At 32.9% G+C, this 18,767-nt stretch overlaps 2 protein-coding genes across 5 annotated transcripts in view; one reads left to right on the top strand and one right to left on the bottom strand.

Annotated features, from left to right (window-relative positions):
- Positions 1-4: 4 nt before the first annotated feature.
- RpS17 (ribosomal protein S17) lies at positions 5-1,456 on the bottom strand. Its single transcript, XM_011060286.2, has 3 exons — positions 1,350-1,456; positions 918-1,069; positions 5-317 (listed from the first exon to the last, which is right to left on the bottom strand). The coding sequence occupies exons 1-3, from the start codon at positions 1,350-1,352 to the stop codon at positions 80-82; spliced, it is 393 nt and encodes a 130-aa protein (XP_011058588.1). The 5' UTR covers positions 1,353-1,456; the 3' UTR covers positions 5-79.
- A 1,044-nt stretch (positions 1,457-2,500) lies between these two features.
- The window catches only part of Fur2 (furin-like protease 2), a 390,070-nt gene continuing 373,803 nt past the window's right edge, over positions 2,501-18,767 (top strand). For 2 of the 4 annotated variants that reach the window (XM_087411227.1, XM_087411226.1), the window contains exon 1: positions 5,274-5,851. The gene's annotated coding sequence lies outside the window, so the exon portion shown is untranslated. Of the gene's footprint in view, positions 2,787-5,272; positions 5,852-18,767 lie in introns of those variants that run through there. The other 2 variants (XM_087411225.1, XM_087411224.1) reach the window with 2 other exon arrangements.

Here is an 18,767-nt window from a genome sequence, read left to right as displayed (position 1 = left end):
CGCGTGAGTGTTAGTTTGCAATTTTATTTGAAAAGTGCAGGACCAACCATTTTTCTTAATAATGTGAAGGGAACGATATTTAAGAACGTCTGCTAAATTGTGGTACGGGCTGTGTGAGTTGAAGTCCAGTGATGTTGTTGAACTCTAGCATCTTCAACATTTCCTTAGTTTCTGGATCGACCTCGATGATATCGTGCTCCAAAGCGGAGACCTCGGGAACATAGTTGTCTCTGCGTTCCCTCTCTTCTTCTTGCAACTTGATGGAGATACCACGTACCTGACTGTGCCTAAGCCTCTTCATCAGGTGAGTGACAAATCTAATGATTACAATAAAATCGTTATAATCATATTGAAATTCACATGAGTAACATGAAGATACAAATTAAGTAAATAATGGTAATTAGCTCTAAGAATAAATCAATAAAATAAATTTAATTATCCATAAGAGTTACAGCAATTATTAGCTGAAATTACACATATATTCATATTATATAAAATTTGCAAGGTAGATACAAATAAATCAACAACGACAAATGTTTTGATTTTTGCTAGATGTAAAATGGAAGTATTCAATGTTATAAATGTTACAATAAATTTTGATGAAATTGTAATAGTTATGAATGTTTTCCAGCAAGGATATAGTAAATCCGTTACGTTTTTCTGTCAATATAAACAAGGATGTCATCTTAAACAAGAATAAAATCATTCATTGTTACATTGTCCTTGCTATAAAACACCTTATATTCTTACAGCACGATTTCAATCATACTCAATTTTTGTGCTTTAATTTAGTGTAAAATAAATCTAAATACTATTAATTGTTTTCATTTACAAAAACAAATATAACATTCTTGGTTAGTTGATAAAATGAGTTTGAGAAATGGAGATTTTTTAAAATTAATATGCTATATATTTACCCAGCAATTTTATTGCGCAAGGATTTGCTAGGGATAATAGCGATTTCCTCGCATATCCTCTTATTCGTGTGAAAATCCAAAGTGAGACGTGGATAGTACTTCTCGATAATGAGCTTCGCGGCCTTTTTGACCGTCTTCGTTCGGACACGACTCTGCAAATCGTTTAGAAGCAAATATGAATCAACAATCCGACGCAGAACAATATATTTTATTATGAACAATTGTAGCTCCACTGCCAAATTTCGAACATAACCTAAATCTAAAGTGGCAAGGGTCCGCACATTATCACAACAGTTTCTGGACGATTAATATTCGCACTGTAGGGTTAAATAAAGAATAAATGAAACGAATGGGCATGAATCACTGGCGATTTCTCGCAGATCGCTACAAATTTTCGCGGATTAAAACTAAAACACATCAAATTATACGCACCATGTTGACTCGGATACCGGAAAAGGGGCGAAATGAAACGAGAAAGAAAATAGGAGGATCGATAACGGTTTGCGCGATGTTGGCGACGACAAGCGGCGAAATTACGAACAAATTTGTACAAACGTTGCTGCTGGGATAAAAGTAACCGAAAAATTTACAGACTGATAATGAAGAAAATACAGTTTTGCGGGAAATATTATCATGTGTATGCCTACGAAATATCGAAATAATTATAAATTGTAAAGCAAATAGTAAATTATAGATGTTGAGACGTTTTTTTATTATTTATTAATTTATATACATTTCATTTTAATATAAAAATATTTAATTTTTAAAAAATTCAGATTCTTAATATATATTAATTATTTACCATATAATATTAAAAACAAAAAATTTTGTATATTAAACTAAATTATAGTCAATTTAATAAATCGATCTGTTATGATATTTTAAAAAATATTCTAAATTTTGTTTCTGCTTAAAAATAATTATCGCGATATGATTGATCCATTATTTATTTTTAGATATTTATTTGCTATTGTCGCATGAATATGATACCAAAGTACATAAAATTAATTATTTTAATTATTTTAATACATGTATAATTTTTTACAGTTGCCAGAAAATTATGTTTTCATTAAATTTTAGTTTTGCAACAATACTGAAAAATCGGCCAATCAAGTTGATTGAATTGGAGTTGATGAGGCCGGCTCTTATTATATGTATTGTGTTTCAAAACTTAAACTTGGACAGAGAAAGAATTTGTAAATCACAGTTGAACAATTCAATCACATGACCAATGCGATTAATGAATTCTTTTTTCATTGGATATCTTGGACCGATTTCTAGTCATAAACAAAACAATTTAATCCTATATTAAACGTAGGAAGTTCAACTCAAACTAATGAATTCATCATTGCGACATGAGTTTTGTTCGCATTACTTGAAATTCCCAAAATTTTTGAATTTAAAATGAGATAGATATATATACAATATTTGGATATTGAAAAGAAAGCGCAAGGTGCTGAGTGCAAAAAGTGCATGCAATGCGAACAGACCTAAGATTGGCTCAATAGTTGTTTCAATATTTCGCAAATGGCAACACTGCTTTTACGAGATTTTGAATCGCGCATTCGCGCTCACAACAGTTATATCGCGACGGAGAAATTGCTTCCGAGAATCGTTTCGTATTTTATAGTAGAATTGTCGCCGTTTAATGCAGTCTTACGATCGCGAAGACATCGCAATTGTTTCGGATAGTGTCGGACGTTCGCCGTAACGTTAAGCATCGCGTATGATTGCGTATTTGTTGTGTTCGTGTTTCGTCGCGATTTCGATACTGGTGATTCGCCTCCGCAAACATGGCTCCGATCGAAATTTTCGCGAAAACTTCGTTTTCCAGCCGGGTATCGACAGTGCGATTGAGATTTTCGCCAGGTATTTTATACATTGTACATTGCAACTTTATGTTATTCTTCCTTTTATTTTACATATTTTACATTGCCTGTTATCAAATATATTATATCATGATTATACCAATTATTACTTCAGAGAAATGACAATGGAATCGCGATGTCGAATCGACGTCATTTTGACGATGATTTCTACGTCGAATCGACATTGATTTGATGTCGATTTTAATGTTATTTCTCACTGAGTAAATTAATATATTAAATTAAATTTCATGTATATATTTGATGTACAGCTTATTTTGATATATCGTTTATTTGTTATATAACGACATAAAATTTTGATTAAAAACTTTTCCAAAATTAAACTAAAGTATTTGAATCAAGCTATAGCAGTCGACACGGTTCGTAATTAACATAATTAAATTAAATAATATAAAATTCCTAATTTTATATTATTGCGTAATTAAATTGAATAGTAATTTTAATTAAAATTTGTAATTTTAATTTCAAAATTACAAATGCAATTTTGAAATAACTGTATTGTAAAGAATCAAAAGATTGTAGAGGAATAAAAGTATGTATTTTTAAAATGTACTTTTTCTTTCTTTTACGTTTCGGTTTTTTTGCAAGCAATTGAAAAATCATATTTTTTTAGGTATATCGTAAAAATGCAAATGCCATATATATATATGTGTATATATATATATATATATAGTTCACTATTACGATATTACCGACAAAGCATTTAAATTTTAATCGTAGTTAAAGTTCGCTTTATCATCTGATGCGAATTTAGATTCCTTGATATCGCGTTAAATAAAATTTTGTAAAAATAAATTCTAATTATATGGTTTATATATTTATAATTACAATTGAAAGCAAAACCAAAAAATCAAAAATGTTGAAAATGAAGTTTTTATACTTTTCACATTATTTTTGAATAAAATTGAATAAAAAAATATTTTGTAATGATTTAGAAAATTTTTTAAATATTAATTTTTAATAAGAAAGTAGACAGATCTATTTTATATTAAGGTATTTTTTAGGACAAAGTTAATCTAAGAAATATTGCATTATTGTATCGATTTAACGTACGATTTTCGACATCTGGTGGCATAAAATATAAATAGAAACTCTCAAAAACTTGAGATAAACTTGACGGATAAAATATCAAACGTTCGATTATTTTTCATTCGATTCGTTGTTTCAACTTCATTTCTGAAAGATGTCGCAAACGAGAAGAACATGTATGTACTCCGGAATGCACGGTTCGTCGTGCGAAATATCGTCTTGAAAATACTGTATACCTATTTTGTATCACGCACTTATTCATTCAATCATAAACGGTAAATAATATACGCAGAGACGAACGCTCGCGCATCTCCTTAGGAGTGATCAAAACAATTCTTCGAATTCGGTAGCAATTAGAATTCTCCGAATTCGATGAGCGAAGCGCGCGTAGGTAGGGAAAAAACGTTGGTAATGACTTTATGTTTATGCATCGTAAATAAAAGATCTGTTCTCGTTGCTTGTATTTTTTTGCGTTTAATATCTTTGCTTTCTTTCTTTTCAACGCTTAAATATTTATCTTATTTTAAGTACCATTTTTGGGGATTATTTTAAGCAAAGCAAATAAGTTTATAAAATATAAAATTCGCGATTCAAAATACTGGAGCAAGAAAGTTTCCGAAAAATTAAGTAAAAAGAGTTTTATCTATAAATTTTTATTTTAAGCAATATCAAAAACTACAGTTTTTGAAATAGGATTTAAATATAGCTAATTATAGACTACGTTAAAATAATCTGTCGCGAATATTAGTGAACGAGTTGAAGTGCTCGTCAACGTTCACTAATTCTACGTATGAATAATGAATATATGCCGTCTAAGTATAGTCATAATTGATTATATTTAAATCTTATTATCTCAAAAGTTATTGTTTAAAATACAAATTTATAAATAACACTTTTTACTTAAAATAAATACGGGAAGAGCCAATTATGGTCAAAGTTAAATGCTAGACTAATAAGTATATATTTTAAATAAATAATTTTTAATTCTCTAAGTATACTTGCAGACTTTCAACGCAATTAATCTGAAATGTTAATAATCTCCCCAAATTTAATTAGAAGCATCTTAAAACTTGTAAAGAACTTCTTGCAAAAATATAATACATAAATCTCGGCCGAAATTCAAACTCGGATCTTTATATTCCGTGTTTGTTTTTTATCTAATTTTTGGCTAACCATTTTATAGAGTATTTTGAGCACGTTCGGAGAGGTTCTATTAGCGCTATTTGTGTCATTCTATTTTCATTAGACGTAAAACAAGAATAGAACGATACAATACAAGTAGTGTTAATAGCGTCTCCCTATGAGTTGTGAATTTTGAGACACCCTGTATAGGCAGCGGCAGCAAGAGGGGAGACGATCGAGTGCGCGCGCCTCGGTGTGACGTTGGCTGCGAGTGGGGGCGCGCGAGAGCGGGCAGAGTGGGAGCGAGAGACGCGGAGCGCGAGTGAGACGGAGTGCGTGCGCGTAGTCGTGTCGCGGGAAGGGCGAGCGGCGGTAGGCGGTGAGTTTGTTTATCGCCTTGGTGAACGGCGAGAGCAGTCAGTGCGCGGTGCTACGTTCGGTGTGCTACATCCAGCGGTGGCGGTACGGGACGCGCTCGCGATCGGGTGACTATTTGTCGGGGCAGGAAATTTGGCCGCGTCTTTTTGTCCTCTCTCTTTCTCTCTCTCTTTCTCTCTTTCTCTTATTTACTCTTCGCCTTTCTCATCCTCCTTTCGTTCGGACGAATAATTACGCGAGTGTATCCGCTCACATCGTTCTCTTCGTCCGTTTTTTCAACGCGCACGACGGCAGTCCGATCGTCTTTCCGACGTCAAAGGGGAAGAAGCCTTAAACGTCCGTCGTGCCGGAGGAACATGCCGTGGTTCACTGCCAAGAGATAATAGAAACCGCCCGCGATTTTTCCGTGCGTGTGTCGTGTCGATCCGGTGGTGACTCCTGGCAGCAAACTCGTTCTTCCCTCTTCCTCCGGAAACCTGTCATCGATTACGTGGAAGCGAGCGTGTTCGGTCACATCGGGTAAGTTTTTAAATTCTCTGCGTGTGTAAATCGCGCGATGCAACGGGGTCACCGGACGTCACCTTTGACGCGACGTTAGCCGCCGTCCGTTAGCCCGATAATCCGTCCCGCAGTGACTTCACTCCGTTCTTCCGCTTCTCTCCCGCGTTCAATATCATTAATATCATTGCCGTTATTAACTTAGAGCGCTGCCATGTGCTCGATCCGGAACTCGATTCTAATTCCAAGGTCAGTTCTCATTTTCGTGTATTATACCTAGTGCTGTATTGACAGAAAAGTGATGTAATAAAAAGTTTGAATTTTTGAGATAATAAAAGGTAATTGGCCGTAAAGATTACATTTTAAAAAAACACGATACGTTCGTAACTCATTTGCTTGTACTGAAAAGTGTCACAACTCCGATAAAATTTACATCACACTAGGATCGCAGTGTTTGAATGTTAAAAACGATCATTATAATACGATACATTAAAAACTCATGAACAAGTTTTTAAAATTCGAACGCAGCGATCCTAGCATGGTGTAAATTTTATAATATCGGAGTTGCGACACTTTTTTTCACTTAAGCAGATGACTTAAAAACGTATCGTTTTTCCATAAAATTAATCTACTCTATATATAACGTATTCTTTTTCCAAATGAAAAATAATACGAGAGAAAAGTGACATTTATAGAAATTTATGGAAACTTATAAAAAATTATCTACTATCTTAATTAAAACACATTGTTCCAATTAAGAAATAAAAAAAATATTCTACTGAAAAGTCGTTAATTTTGAAACGTCACTTCTATCAACGAAACGATATTTCTAATCTCGCGTAGTGGAAAAACTGCACCTGTGATATATCATTTACACTTTCATACTCCCTGGGAATTGTCTCTTCTTTTTAATTTTCAATATACCTTTCGTCGCGTTTTAATTACTGCGCAAAGAGTGACAATGTGGGGGCGGAGGAAGATAGCGATTCTCGTCGCATCTCACTCTTATTACGTTAGATTACAATCTGTCAACGTTTCGTCTGTCTGCGGCGGCCTTCGTCTCCGTCAGCTGACATCCAGCGTGCCCCCCAGCTCGGCTAAGTCCGTCGAGGACTTTCTCCTCTACGCGCGTTCGTCCTTCGCCGATTTCTTGCCGTAAGACTCGAAGCGAATGTGTTTTTAACCGCTGGCATTCGTGTACGCGCTTATTCGAAATTTCTCCGTCGAAAGGTCGCGGGTTCTACACGTCGTCGTCCTCCATCTCTTCCTCGCTTTCGTCGAAATTGAGGTCGGTCTTGACCACCGCCGGTTGAATCGCTTTTAAGAACGCGGTGAAATTTCGGCTTTCAATTAAAGGAATCTTAAGCTGGTAGCAATACGACTGCTTGTTTTCCTGCTGGATTGCTAGTTGGATTAGAATCTTTTCACCGTATTGATGCTGATAGTATCAGCATCGCAGCCAGTACGATGGTAAGAATCTAATCCAACTAGCAATCCAGCAAGAAAACAAGCGTTGTGTGCCGCCGGCTTTAAAGTCGTCTGCTTATTGATTCGGTACAGGATTTATATATATATATATATAAAAAATTTATGTGTATTGAGATATCATTGTACACTATTATATCAATTTCGTATGCACACACAAATTTTGTACAAATTTTCTAATTAACCTTACATATTAAGTATCTAAGCCTCAGTATTCTAAGAACTCAATATCGTTTGTTCATGTAATCTCTAGATCAAAAAATAATTTAAAAATTAATTAGAATTAATGTAACTCTAAATTAGTTTTTAAATGATTCATATCACTGACAGCGATTTTGTAACGATGTGAATAAGGATTTTTATTAACTTTATTTCACAATTTTTTCTTGAGTAGCAACATTATTATGATAATTTTCAGTTTTTATAAAGAAAACTATGTAAAAAAAAAATGTAGAAATAAAACGATTCCTGAACGACCGCGAAAAAAGTTGTACTCTCCTTTGAATTTTAGAATTCTGAGGCTAAATTGAATTCAGCGACCCCGAAAACTCTTAGAAAACAACATCTTTCATAAGTTACTTTGTTAAAGCTTCTCAAAGGGTTAAAAGGCTGCTTAAGCAGAGTTGAGTGATGTATCGCTTATCATGGGGAAACATCGTGATAAAAATAAATCTGATATTATATTTATTAATTAAAAGTTGTTAAATAAAATATTAAGATATTCTAAAATTTAAGCAACGAGAACTATATTGTTATTTAAATATAATTTAAAGGAGATTTTTGACAAACGGCGAAGAGTCTGATACAAAATAATTATTTAGAAGCATTTAGCTTCAAATTCTAGCTCTGAATAATGAATATAACAATACAGTTTTGTTGCTTAATTCCTGAAATTTGGAATATCTTGATCTTACTCAACAATTTTTAGATTGTTTTTGATAACGATTGTTTCTTCCACATTTCCGATATTTCCTCGCGATAAGCGATACATTACTTTATTCCGTTTAAGTAATCCTTTAATATGGATACATAATTTGTACATTTTGGAACTTACATTTTGGTCAAAAAAAACAATTCAAACTTAAAATTTAACGTAATCTCTTTTCTTAAATACTTTAGTAAAATTCTTTCCATGTATTCATACTATATATTCGTATACTATGTATAAAGTTTTGAGTACACATCCTTCATTTTGACATGATAATTATCTTATAAAATTAGGATTTATTGCTACATTGTTTGTTGACTTTTTTAATTTTACGGCACAATACCAAATTAATTTTCTTGTTTTTCGCGTGTTTGTAATTGAATTGGAAGAATCATTTATTACGCGCTTCGCATAGTTTTCCTCGCGTGCAATTATATACGCATAATTATGTACATAAATTAAGATTCGACCGCGATGAGCGTAACCTTAATATACATATATTATAAATTGAAAGTATATTATGCATTTTTTATGACTATATCGATTACAGAATCTTCAGTACCTATATTGAATATTCTTGATATAAAACTCTTACCCAAAAAAAGAAATAAAAAAAATTATTTAATGCTTAAAACTATATTGATATTTATTTAACGAATAATTTAACGAATATTTAACGAATAATTATACTCACGGCTTTTAAATCGCGAAACAATGATTTTTATGATAAAAGAATGTCTACATCATTCTACATGGAAGAACGTTCTGCTGAAGTAGAAAAGCTAGATACAGATTAGAAAATAATTATATTGGATTATTACAAATAATTATGTACACTGAAAAAAAAGTTTAAAGGTAACATAAATTGGAATTTTGATTGAAAATGGATAAATCAGAATTTTCTGATTGAATCTATTACAATTCTAATTGAAATAATGTGATTGATATAATCAGAAGTTTCTGATTCGTTTATTTTCAATTAGAATTCAAATTAGTTACTTGAATATCAAAACTTGCAGCATCGCTCATCATGCTTAAATTTTCTGTACATAATTATTTCGAATCGGTTTAAAAAATTATTTTTAGAACCGTATGTGTGTGTGTGTGTGTGTGTGTGTGTGTGTGTACTTAAATTTTTTAATGCTTTTGTGCAAAATTTGTTCTTTCCGAGTATTTAAATATTTCAGCTATTCTATTTTATCTCTTACGATAAACGTACAAAATGCCAGAATAACAATCTATCGGAGCAGTGACGAAGTCGCCCCGTTGAAAAATCGTCATCGATGCCGTATGCATGAAACGTCGCGCGTGAGAAATATCGTGCGCAACGCGAGTCGAGTCGCTGTCTCTCCGCGCGACGTGTCGCGAAATATGCGGGCATTAGAGGAGTCGGCGGACGAACGCGGCGCCCTTCTTTCCTCGTCTTTCCTCTTCTTTAAGCCCGTTTCACGCGATTCGCAAGAAAATTCACCGTAGAATTCCGTCATTAATTCAAGAAGCTTTATTCTAGAAGAAAGGTCCTGTCTCGCGGGACTTTCAATTTATGTCATCGTAAAGGAAAAAAAGGTATTAATTAACAATATGAATTGATCCAAATTTGAATTTGCGATTTAAGATGAAAATTATAGATTATCCGTAATTCACACACGAGCTCACCATCGTTCTTTTGTTTCGTTGCTCTCTCTTTCTCAAAACAAAACAGTTTTTAATTATATATAATCGTGATTGCGTTTTTTCGAGAATACAATTTTTGTATGCGAGAATAACGAGAGTTACTTTAGTATTCTATCGCGGATATGACTGGAAGTTATGAATCGTGTGAGAGCAGCCTTTCTATTTCGGTTCGCGTCGCCGTAAAACTAGTCGGCGAATGAATTTGCAGCATCGCTTTAATTCCGTCTTCTTAATTCGCGCGCGCACGCCACGTACAACGCGAGCCACGTTAACGTAACATCCCCGTCGTAACGCCGCTCGTAATTACAGCACACAGAGCAGTATCCTTTCGCGATCCAACTCCTCCGTGATGCACACTCCGTCCTTGCCATCTTGACACAACCAGGTCGCTACTCCCTTTCCTCCTATCTTCTTTTTTCTATCCTTTTTACCGTACTAGGACTGTAACTTTGCTAGAAAATTACGCATGAGTGTCGCAATGGTAAATACTTTTCTACTTTTAATGCAATAGTTGAATAACCTTGAGAAAGATTCCAGTTTTTATAGCCTTTAAAATTTTATGAAATATAAATTTGAAGTCTCTCTCTCTCTCTCTCTCTCTCTCGTTCTCTCTGTTTATAATATACTCTCTAAATCTGAATCAGTGGATAATTATTAAATATCCAGTGATGATAATCAATGAGATTTAATTGAAGAAAAATGGAAGTTTGAGTTATAATTAAAATACCGATATTTGCATGTCAAAAGGAGTTTTTGGAATACCATGTATTCATGCAAATGCAGTGAATGTTAAAATAATGTAACTTTAGCAATACATTGGATTTCTACACTAAAGCTAAGTTAAGGATTTTACTTTTCATTCATAGATTATCGCTATATATATAGTGATAGATTTAGGATTGATATCATTGATTCAAATTTAGAAAGTAAGATTTAATCATCTTGACACAGAAAAAAATGTGAATAAATTACTAAAAAGGAGCAGAGAGATAATTTTACGGATTTTATAAATATTGAATCTTAATGGGAATTTTAAATGTTTAAGAAATAATGATGAAGAAATAATGAATGTTAATGAAATAATTTCATTTTTAGTGTTTTTAAAATAATATCTCTCTGTCCAGAAATATTTTAAATTATTTCTATTTATATAAACGTTTCTGAGTTAATATTTAGAAAAACCTTTTCGCTGTACTTTTTCGTAAGATAAATCATTATAAAAACGAATAAAAATGTCTCAGTATTGACTTTCCGGAATAATTGGCCATGTTGATCGTTCCAATTAACGTTTGATGCTGGATTGCTTTTGAGCGTGCAAAAATTATACTTTTGCATGCGTAATTACGTCGGTATTTAAGGGCGCAGAGTTAAATGACTATTACTTCTGTGGCTTGAATTGATGTGAATGAATACTCGTTCGTTCCGTCTGTGATTTATCAAAATTAAAATGACATAAAGTAATATCAAAGTGGTGCGAAAAGTGAGAGAAATTAATCAGTGTGTTATGCAATACAGTGATATAATAGATAACGTTTTTTTATAAAAATGTATGCGATCTATTTTTTGTTATACGTATACAAATGGATATATAAAATATACATATATGTGTATTGCAACATAAAAAAATGACATAATATAAAATTTCAGAGGTGTGTGTGTGTGTGTGTGTGTGTGTGTGTGTGTGAATTGTACACACACACACACACACACACACACACACACACACACACACACACACACACACACACACACACACACACACACACACACACACACACACACACACACACACACATATATATATATATGTTTTTATCCAATTTCAAATCTAATTATATTCTATATTTAATAGATTCTATATTAATATATATAAGATATATTAATACATACTAGAAATGTTGTATATCTTTTATTATTCATTTATTAAGTTGTTTATAAATTGATCCTTTTAGTAATATTTAATAAATAAACTAAGAAGAAACAAGGTCAAAATTAGATGTTTGAATAATACATAATTAAATTGAAACAACAATAATCTAAATCTTACAGATTAAATTAAAAAAATAATATTTAGTTTTTTTTTTAACATTTTAGTAATTTTAGTATAACAATATAATATAACTACTATAAATCTGAAGCAGTTCTAATATACATTGCTAGTACTGAAAATCTATAGTAATGTGAATTATAGATCTTCAGTATTAACATTGAAATATGACCCTTGTTTAGTAATATTTAGATTTTGTTAAAATTTCTCATTATACTAAAACAACTTTTCATTTATTATTATATTAAAGCTACTTTTATTTTTTTATATCTTGTTTTATAGTATCTCATTGAATAAATAAAACAAATTTTCTGCATTTTATTTATTACAATAAGAAGATTCTTATTACAATAAGAAGAATAAAAACGCATTATTTTTTTTTAAATTTAGTAATAATTTGCTCTATAAATGTATCATGATCAAGTGGGTACGAAGCTTTTTCTAACGTTCGATAAAAAGCTTGGGTAAATCAAAGAAAAAAATATCCGTGTTAATAAATTGCAATATAAAAAATAAAATGAATATACAAACGAGTACACACGAAACCTGGATATTAATGTACACTTGTGCACGTATCGATCTACTTCAAACGAACATGCGATGCCTAAAACTCTCGCATAATCAACCACTTCACGCGAAATATCACACGAAAAAAAAAAGAACGTGTTTTTCAAATCAGTTTGTAATTACACTTACATTAACATAGCAGTATACATGTGTAACGGTGTAAAATCCTATTCACGTGGAACGCGGCCACCGACTTTTTCATATATGATTAGAAGCTTCCAGCTGTTCATTTATCCAAAGTATATTTGCATAATCCACATATAGAGAATACCTGAGCTGTAAGAGAGAAAATAGTACACGCGGAAGCCCGCATTATACATTGTTTTATACATTTTTAAGTATTTCAATTTTACGGTATTTTAATATTTATCAGAGTTATCAGTACATTTTCTATTATTTTTATTTTGAAAAAATGTTTAAGACCGATATTGCTGTGTCATCGCGATACCTGCGTGTTTATATACATTGTGTCGTGTCTCGTATTCGTTCCGCACAAACTGTGGCTGTCCGATTCTCATGTGTCGTTAGAGCAGCGAGCAAATTTTTATCACGAGAAAAAAAAAATGAAGTTCAGTATCAGGCGACCGTATTTTATTGCCGAATGTGGAACACAGGCACGCTCTGTCATCCGCTATGACGGTTAGTTGCAATTAATTGTCTTATGTTTTACGCACGCACGGGTACATTTCCCCCGATGCGGGGCGGTGGCGTCTGTTTTCGAAAGCTTTTTTTCCAAAAGCGCATACGAATTCACGTCGGACAAAATTCACTTTTACGCGGAAGCGTTTTGCCTCGCACGCGTATGAATGCATTCGTAATATTTTTCCCATTTTTTTTCGCTGGACAACCAACTCGCTCCCCTCCCCTCTCCTCCCCCCTCAACTTTTCCGCGATCGCGTCTGATTCTACGCGCAGTTACATACGTCGTTTGCGGCACAATATTTACGCTCTGAAGTGCACTTTGTCTCGATTTTGAACGAGGATGAAAGCATAAAAATGGATTGGAAATATTATGAGTGCACCGATTGCATTTTTATCGCGTAAATGGCTTACGTTCAAGTGTAAAATAATGACAAAAAAAAATTTCTTTTTATTTAATGTACGTATATCGCGATCGCTGATCGATAAAGGAAAAGCAGGTCAATGTTTCATGTGAAAAGAAGAAATAATTTGTTAGCGAAACTACAAATTAAAAATAATTACTTTTCAGAAATATGAATGGAATTTCTATTTCGCAGTTTGAATATGAACGAAGCGAACAAAGTGAGTAACGTGTCGCGTTAGCTTCTGGTAAATAAACGTTCGTCCGTGATATATTTGAACGATATATAAATTCTTTTGTGTTTATTATTGTTTTAATGTAAATTTGTGAAATATTAAGGAACAAACAATTTTCAATTGTTTGATGGAAATAATTAAAGTAACAAGTATAATTTATCATGAGCATATAGATCTCAATTAACCACGTAAAATTTTGTTTGATATCGCATTTAATATGACTAAATTGAGATTTGGATCGTGCAATTTATTTTCTTAATTTACATATGATTTTAATTTCGAACAGAAATGTTTGGATATACCAATAAAATACTTTAAAAAGCAGAAATTATTTTACGAGAGTATCTAGAAATAAAAAAGAAACATTCTTTCAGAAATATAACTTAAAAAATTCAAAATCTGTACAAGCACATAAAGTATAAATCAATAATACTGCATAATTAAAATATAATACTGTGTGTAATTAAAAAAAAAAAAAAAAGTTTCTTGAAAAAAAAGTGGAAAATGAAAAATAATCTTATATTATTAATATATATAATAATTCAGTTTTTAATTTTATTACAACAAATGAGAGAGAAAGAGATAACGAGATATATTATAAAATGAAACAGAAACACACACGTTGCATGAGAATAAATTCGAAAAGTTGGAGTGAAATATAATATTACGCAATAAATATAACACATATTCCACAAATTGTCTTCATTGGATATGAGTTTAATTACAATCCTCATTAAATCATTTAACGTGCAGCAGAATTTTTTTTCTCTTTTTCCACCTAACCTAATCTGCAGCATCATCGGTAATTCTGTTCGTGACATGGGCAGACATGCATGCACATATGGCAAGATTCTTCCCTGAAAGGGACGCACGCACGTGTAATACGCACGCATGTTGCGGTGTATCGGGGTTATGTATAACATCGTACTTGATATTCGTATCGCGGTTCCAGTCTCTGTGGCTTTTATCCCATACGGGCTGCGTACGTGCGGCATTACGATCCTTCTCGCTTTGAAAGGGGTTACTATGGCGCGGGGAGAGAAGACGAGGAGTGAGCTAGAATTGTGTTACTCCTCTTTGCTCTTCGACATTGTCGCCGAAGAAATCTTGTCCGCGACTTTTTTTTTTTTTACAATCGACTTGAGAATTCACCGGAGTACCGGGAGATTACGAACGCTTAATTGCTAGGAAACGCCACGATTTTCCGTTTCGACATTGTCGTTCCCCTCGACTTTCTGGATGCAAGCGAACGCGCTTCTTTTAACTCTTTGCACTCGGCGAGCAATTGTTGCAGTCCGAGTACTATTAAATCTATCTTTACTGAGCTTTAAAGTATCTTTAAATATTAGAGGTAAAGTAATTTTAAAGAATTTCTGAAAGCTTTTAATTATTTTCTTCTTTATATGCAATATTACTTCGTAATATCTTGTCCATAACAGGGACACATTTATGACACATATTTCTATGGAAATTTACTTGCGCGTTATGTAATTTCGTAGATTTTATTTTTTTTTTTATATATTAATAATGCCTCAGTATTTACACAATCGTTCAAAGTTTACGCTACACGTAGCGCGAACAATGTGCTTGTTGCAAAATATATTGAACGCAAGTATTATGTTACACCCGTGATATGCAATCTCTTTCATTTCCGGTACAATAAATTTACACGAATACCGAGATTTTCCCACCAGTTGAAACAAACAGCTCCTTATAATGTTGTATTAATTTTTGTTCTCGCGATGTACATCGCCATCGCGTTTGTGCTCCTGTTTATTGTCCGGTTGCCAAATTAAATATTCTCTTGTAAATTGTTAACATCGCGTATCTCGTACACGAAATGGGGCGATATCGCGAAATGCGTTAACAACTGAGCGATCCTGCTTTCGGGCAAGAATCCCGCGTCGGTTTCGCTGGACTGTATTTTCTCGACAAACGCAGTTTCTTCACCACGAAACGCTTTATTGCTGACCTGTATTCACTCGGGATTTAACTTCTGCGGACATTAACACGAGAACGAGCGAGCCGAAGTTTTGTCTGGATGAGTTTATATTCTTCTCCGGTGGCGACCAAAGTACGTGGAGCCTTTAATTGCGGACGGTGGTGTCGTGCAGGTGGTTCTTGCAATTTAAATAGCACATGACAGAAAGACGCTCTCGCGTTCCGCTCCCGTAATCATGAATCGCGTTTGGCTCGACTGGCATTCTTTGTATCTAATATACGTACACGTGCTCAGCATTTTCTGTTTGCAACGCGTGCGTAGAATTTTTCGTTTAATTAACATTTATTAAATACTCAATGGGTTATCGTCCTCTTGAATTACCGAACTAAGAAAGTAAATTTAAGTTTAGTTGAAGTTTTTTAAATTAACAATCGAACTTAAGAACAAGTTACCAGCTTAAAAATCTGAGAGATAAGCTGGAGAAAGTTTTTAATTAATCATCCGTATAATTCCAATAATCAATCGAATGTATCGAATGTATCGAATGTATCGAATGTATGTATGAGATTTTTTTTTTTCTTAAAGCAGCAGTTTCATTTTCTTTTCTTCGTTTTTGAATTAATAAGCGCTTTAATGAAAATCTTTTTACTTCTTGTATCTATCACATTTTGTGCTACTTATATAACGTGTAGATCTTACACATACGACTTATATATAGACAAGACATGTGCGCGAAAGACTTTTCTGATGCAGTGTTTCATGTGCTAAAAATGGTATATCAAGACTTGACGTCATCGAAGTTGGTCGCAAACTTGTTCAAATATCATGTGCTCCGGCTATCCGCTCTTCCAGACATAGTCGTTTTTAAATAGACACAGTCATCTTATACAAACATTTATGTCTTGAAATTCGGTTCGTTAAATTTATGAAAGTTTGTCGAGCTACTTTATCGACGTACATGAGAGTGAAGCACGTGAAGATGATACAAGATGAACAACACGAATAGCAAGTCAGCGTTATGTTGTTATGTAAACTTCATGACATATCTCGACTGAAAATGCCAGTTCCTCAACTTTCCGCTAATGTACGTCATATTTTTTATATTTTCAACATTTCTCACGTACTCTCTAAAAATGAATCAGTAACTTCAAGTGTACATTTATAACTGATGTAATCATCAGTGAATACTTATTTATAGTTTTTCAGTAAATTCATTTCAATCTGCAGAAATCATAATTTTTAAAAGTGAATCAGTATATTATTACTAAAATATTCGCTGAAAGTTATAAGTTATAAGCAACTGAAGCCAGTAATAATACACCGATTCACTCTTTAGAAAATATTATTTTAAATTTCGCCAAGGTTAACAAAATTTTTTTAAAGACAGTTCAACAAACACACTTTTGTATTTGCGCATTCCATTCTTTCTTTCTTATGTGGATAATAAAAATTTCGAATCGTTTTAATTATTGTTTATCCAAAGTCAACATCGAATAATATATGCATCTGTTTATCATTCGTTCATGGATATTTCATAAATCAAAATGTGTCACGTTTCCGCGACGAATTTTATTATGTCCCGCGCGCAATTACAATATTTTCACCTCGATGTACATTCGCGTGATGCTGCTCTCGGCGAATATTCGTCGAGTGAACGCGCATATCGCCGTATATATCGCCTAAATATTCATATGTTAAATAAACTAGCTCGTAGTCTCTCCAATATTCCCGATGAATTGCTATTTAATTCAATGTCCGATTTATTTCGACGTTACGTGTAACATTTCCCAGTGGCAATAGCCATTTCATTTATTATCAAAGCAAGATGTCTGACGTCGGTCCGCGTCAAAGGATCGTCTCGTTTTACGTTCGGGCTTTAATGAGTTCAGGTGAACGGCCGTGTGGCACGAGAGTATAAACGCGAATGTTCGTCCTGTTCGTGTTCGTTCACTGTATTACTCACTTTGGAACCACTGAGGACAGTCGGCGAACGATAAGATGGCACAAGACGCGATAATGTGACACTATTTGTCAAGGCGTTTCGCTATTCCGCTCGCGGCTGCAGAATTACCCTATACAAGTGGAGAACTGATCTTTTGGGAGATGTGTTTCCATAAGGAAACTAATTCAGTAGATGTTCTACTTTAGTCGCTTTATACTCGACTATGAGAATTTGCTTTTTCGACAGTTCACGTTTTGTTTTCACAAACTCCTATAAACGAATTTAAAATGGGGAATGATTCCGAGTTTTTATTCAATTCATGAATTCTACAACGAGTACTGGATATTAATCTATCGGGTGAATATTATTGTTATGATGCATGCGAATAAGCATTTGCTTATAAATAAATAAGTATAATAAATGTATATATGATGTATAAATTAATTTCTATTAAGCGATTAAATGATATTTAAATTTTTTTGTGATTAACTAATAAATTATATCGGTCTGCTGTCCATTTGATGCTTTGAATGCTTTGAAGCATTTTTTGATTGGTGGATTAGTAAAATTCTTTTTTTCTGATTGTCAGTCAAATGCTTCGAAGCATTTATGTATAGCGCAAGTGGACTGCACCAATTGTCGCACATTGATGTAATATTATTCTTTTGTTATACTATTATCTTTGTTAGACTCATTTTACAATCTATATTTTGCGTTGGGAGATTCAAAATTCTATTTGTATAATTTTATATATAATATATCGTATTTTGCATTTTGATATAGTGCGTACATGTACATTTGTACATTTATTGTGCGCGTTTCTGAGGCTTTAAATATGCTTTTCATATATTTTATTGTACGTGAAATTACAGATATGTAAAATTTTATCACAAATTCTAAATTGTGTTTAAGTTGTAGCTGCAATTAATATTTATTGCAAAATCTTATTATTAAACTGTGTTTAATTTATAGATAGGAATTTTTATTTAATTTTTACATGTTTTTAAAATTAGTTTTAAAATTATTTACTTTTAACTTACTGAAACGTCTTTTATTTTTTTAATTACAAGGCGA

Source organism: Acromyrmex echinatior, chromosome 11 (assembly GCF_024713525.1).
Source record: "Acromyrmex echinatior isolate Ae372 chromosome 11, ASM2471352v2, whole genome shotgun sequence".
NCBI classification, from domain to species: Eukaryota; Metazoa; Arthropoda; class Insecta; order Hymenoptera; family Formicidae; genus Acromyrmex; species Acromyrmex echinatior.
This window is presented reverse-complemented; position numbering and strand designations above follow the sequence as displayed.

Bases quoted from the DNA above. Each gene is read 5' to 3' on its own strand.
- RpS17 (XM_011060286.2), bottom strand. The intron at 318-917 runs GTAAATATATAG...TGTAATCATTAG, and splicing joins TTGCGCAATAAAATTGCTGG to ATTTGTCACTCACCTGATGA.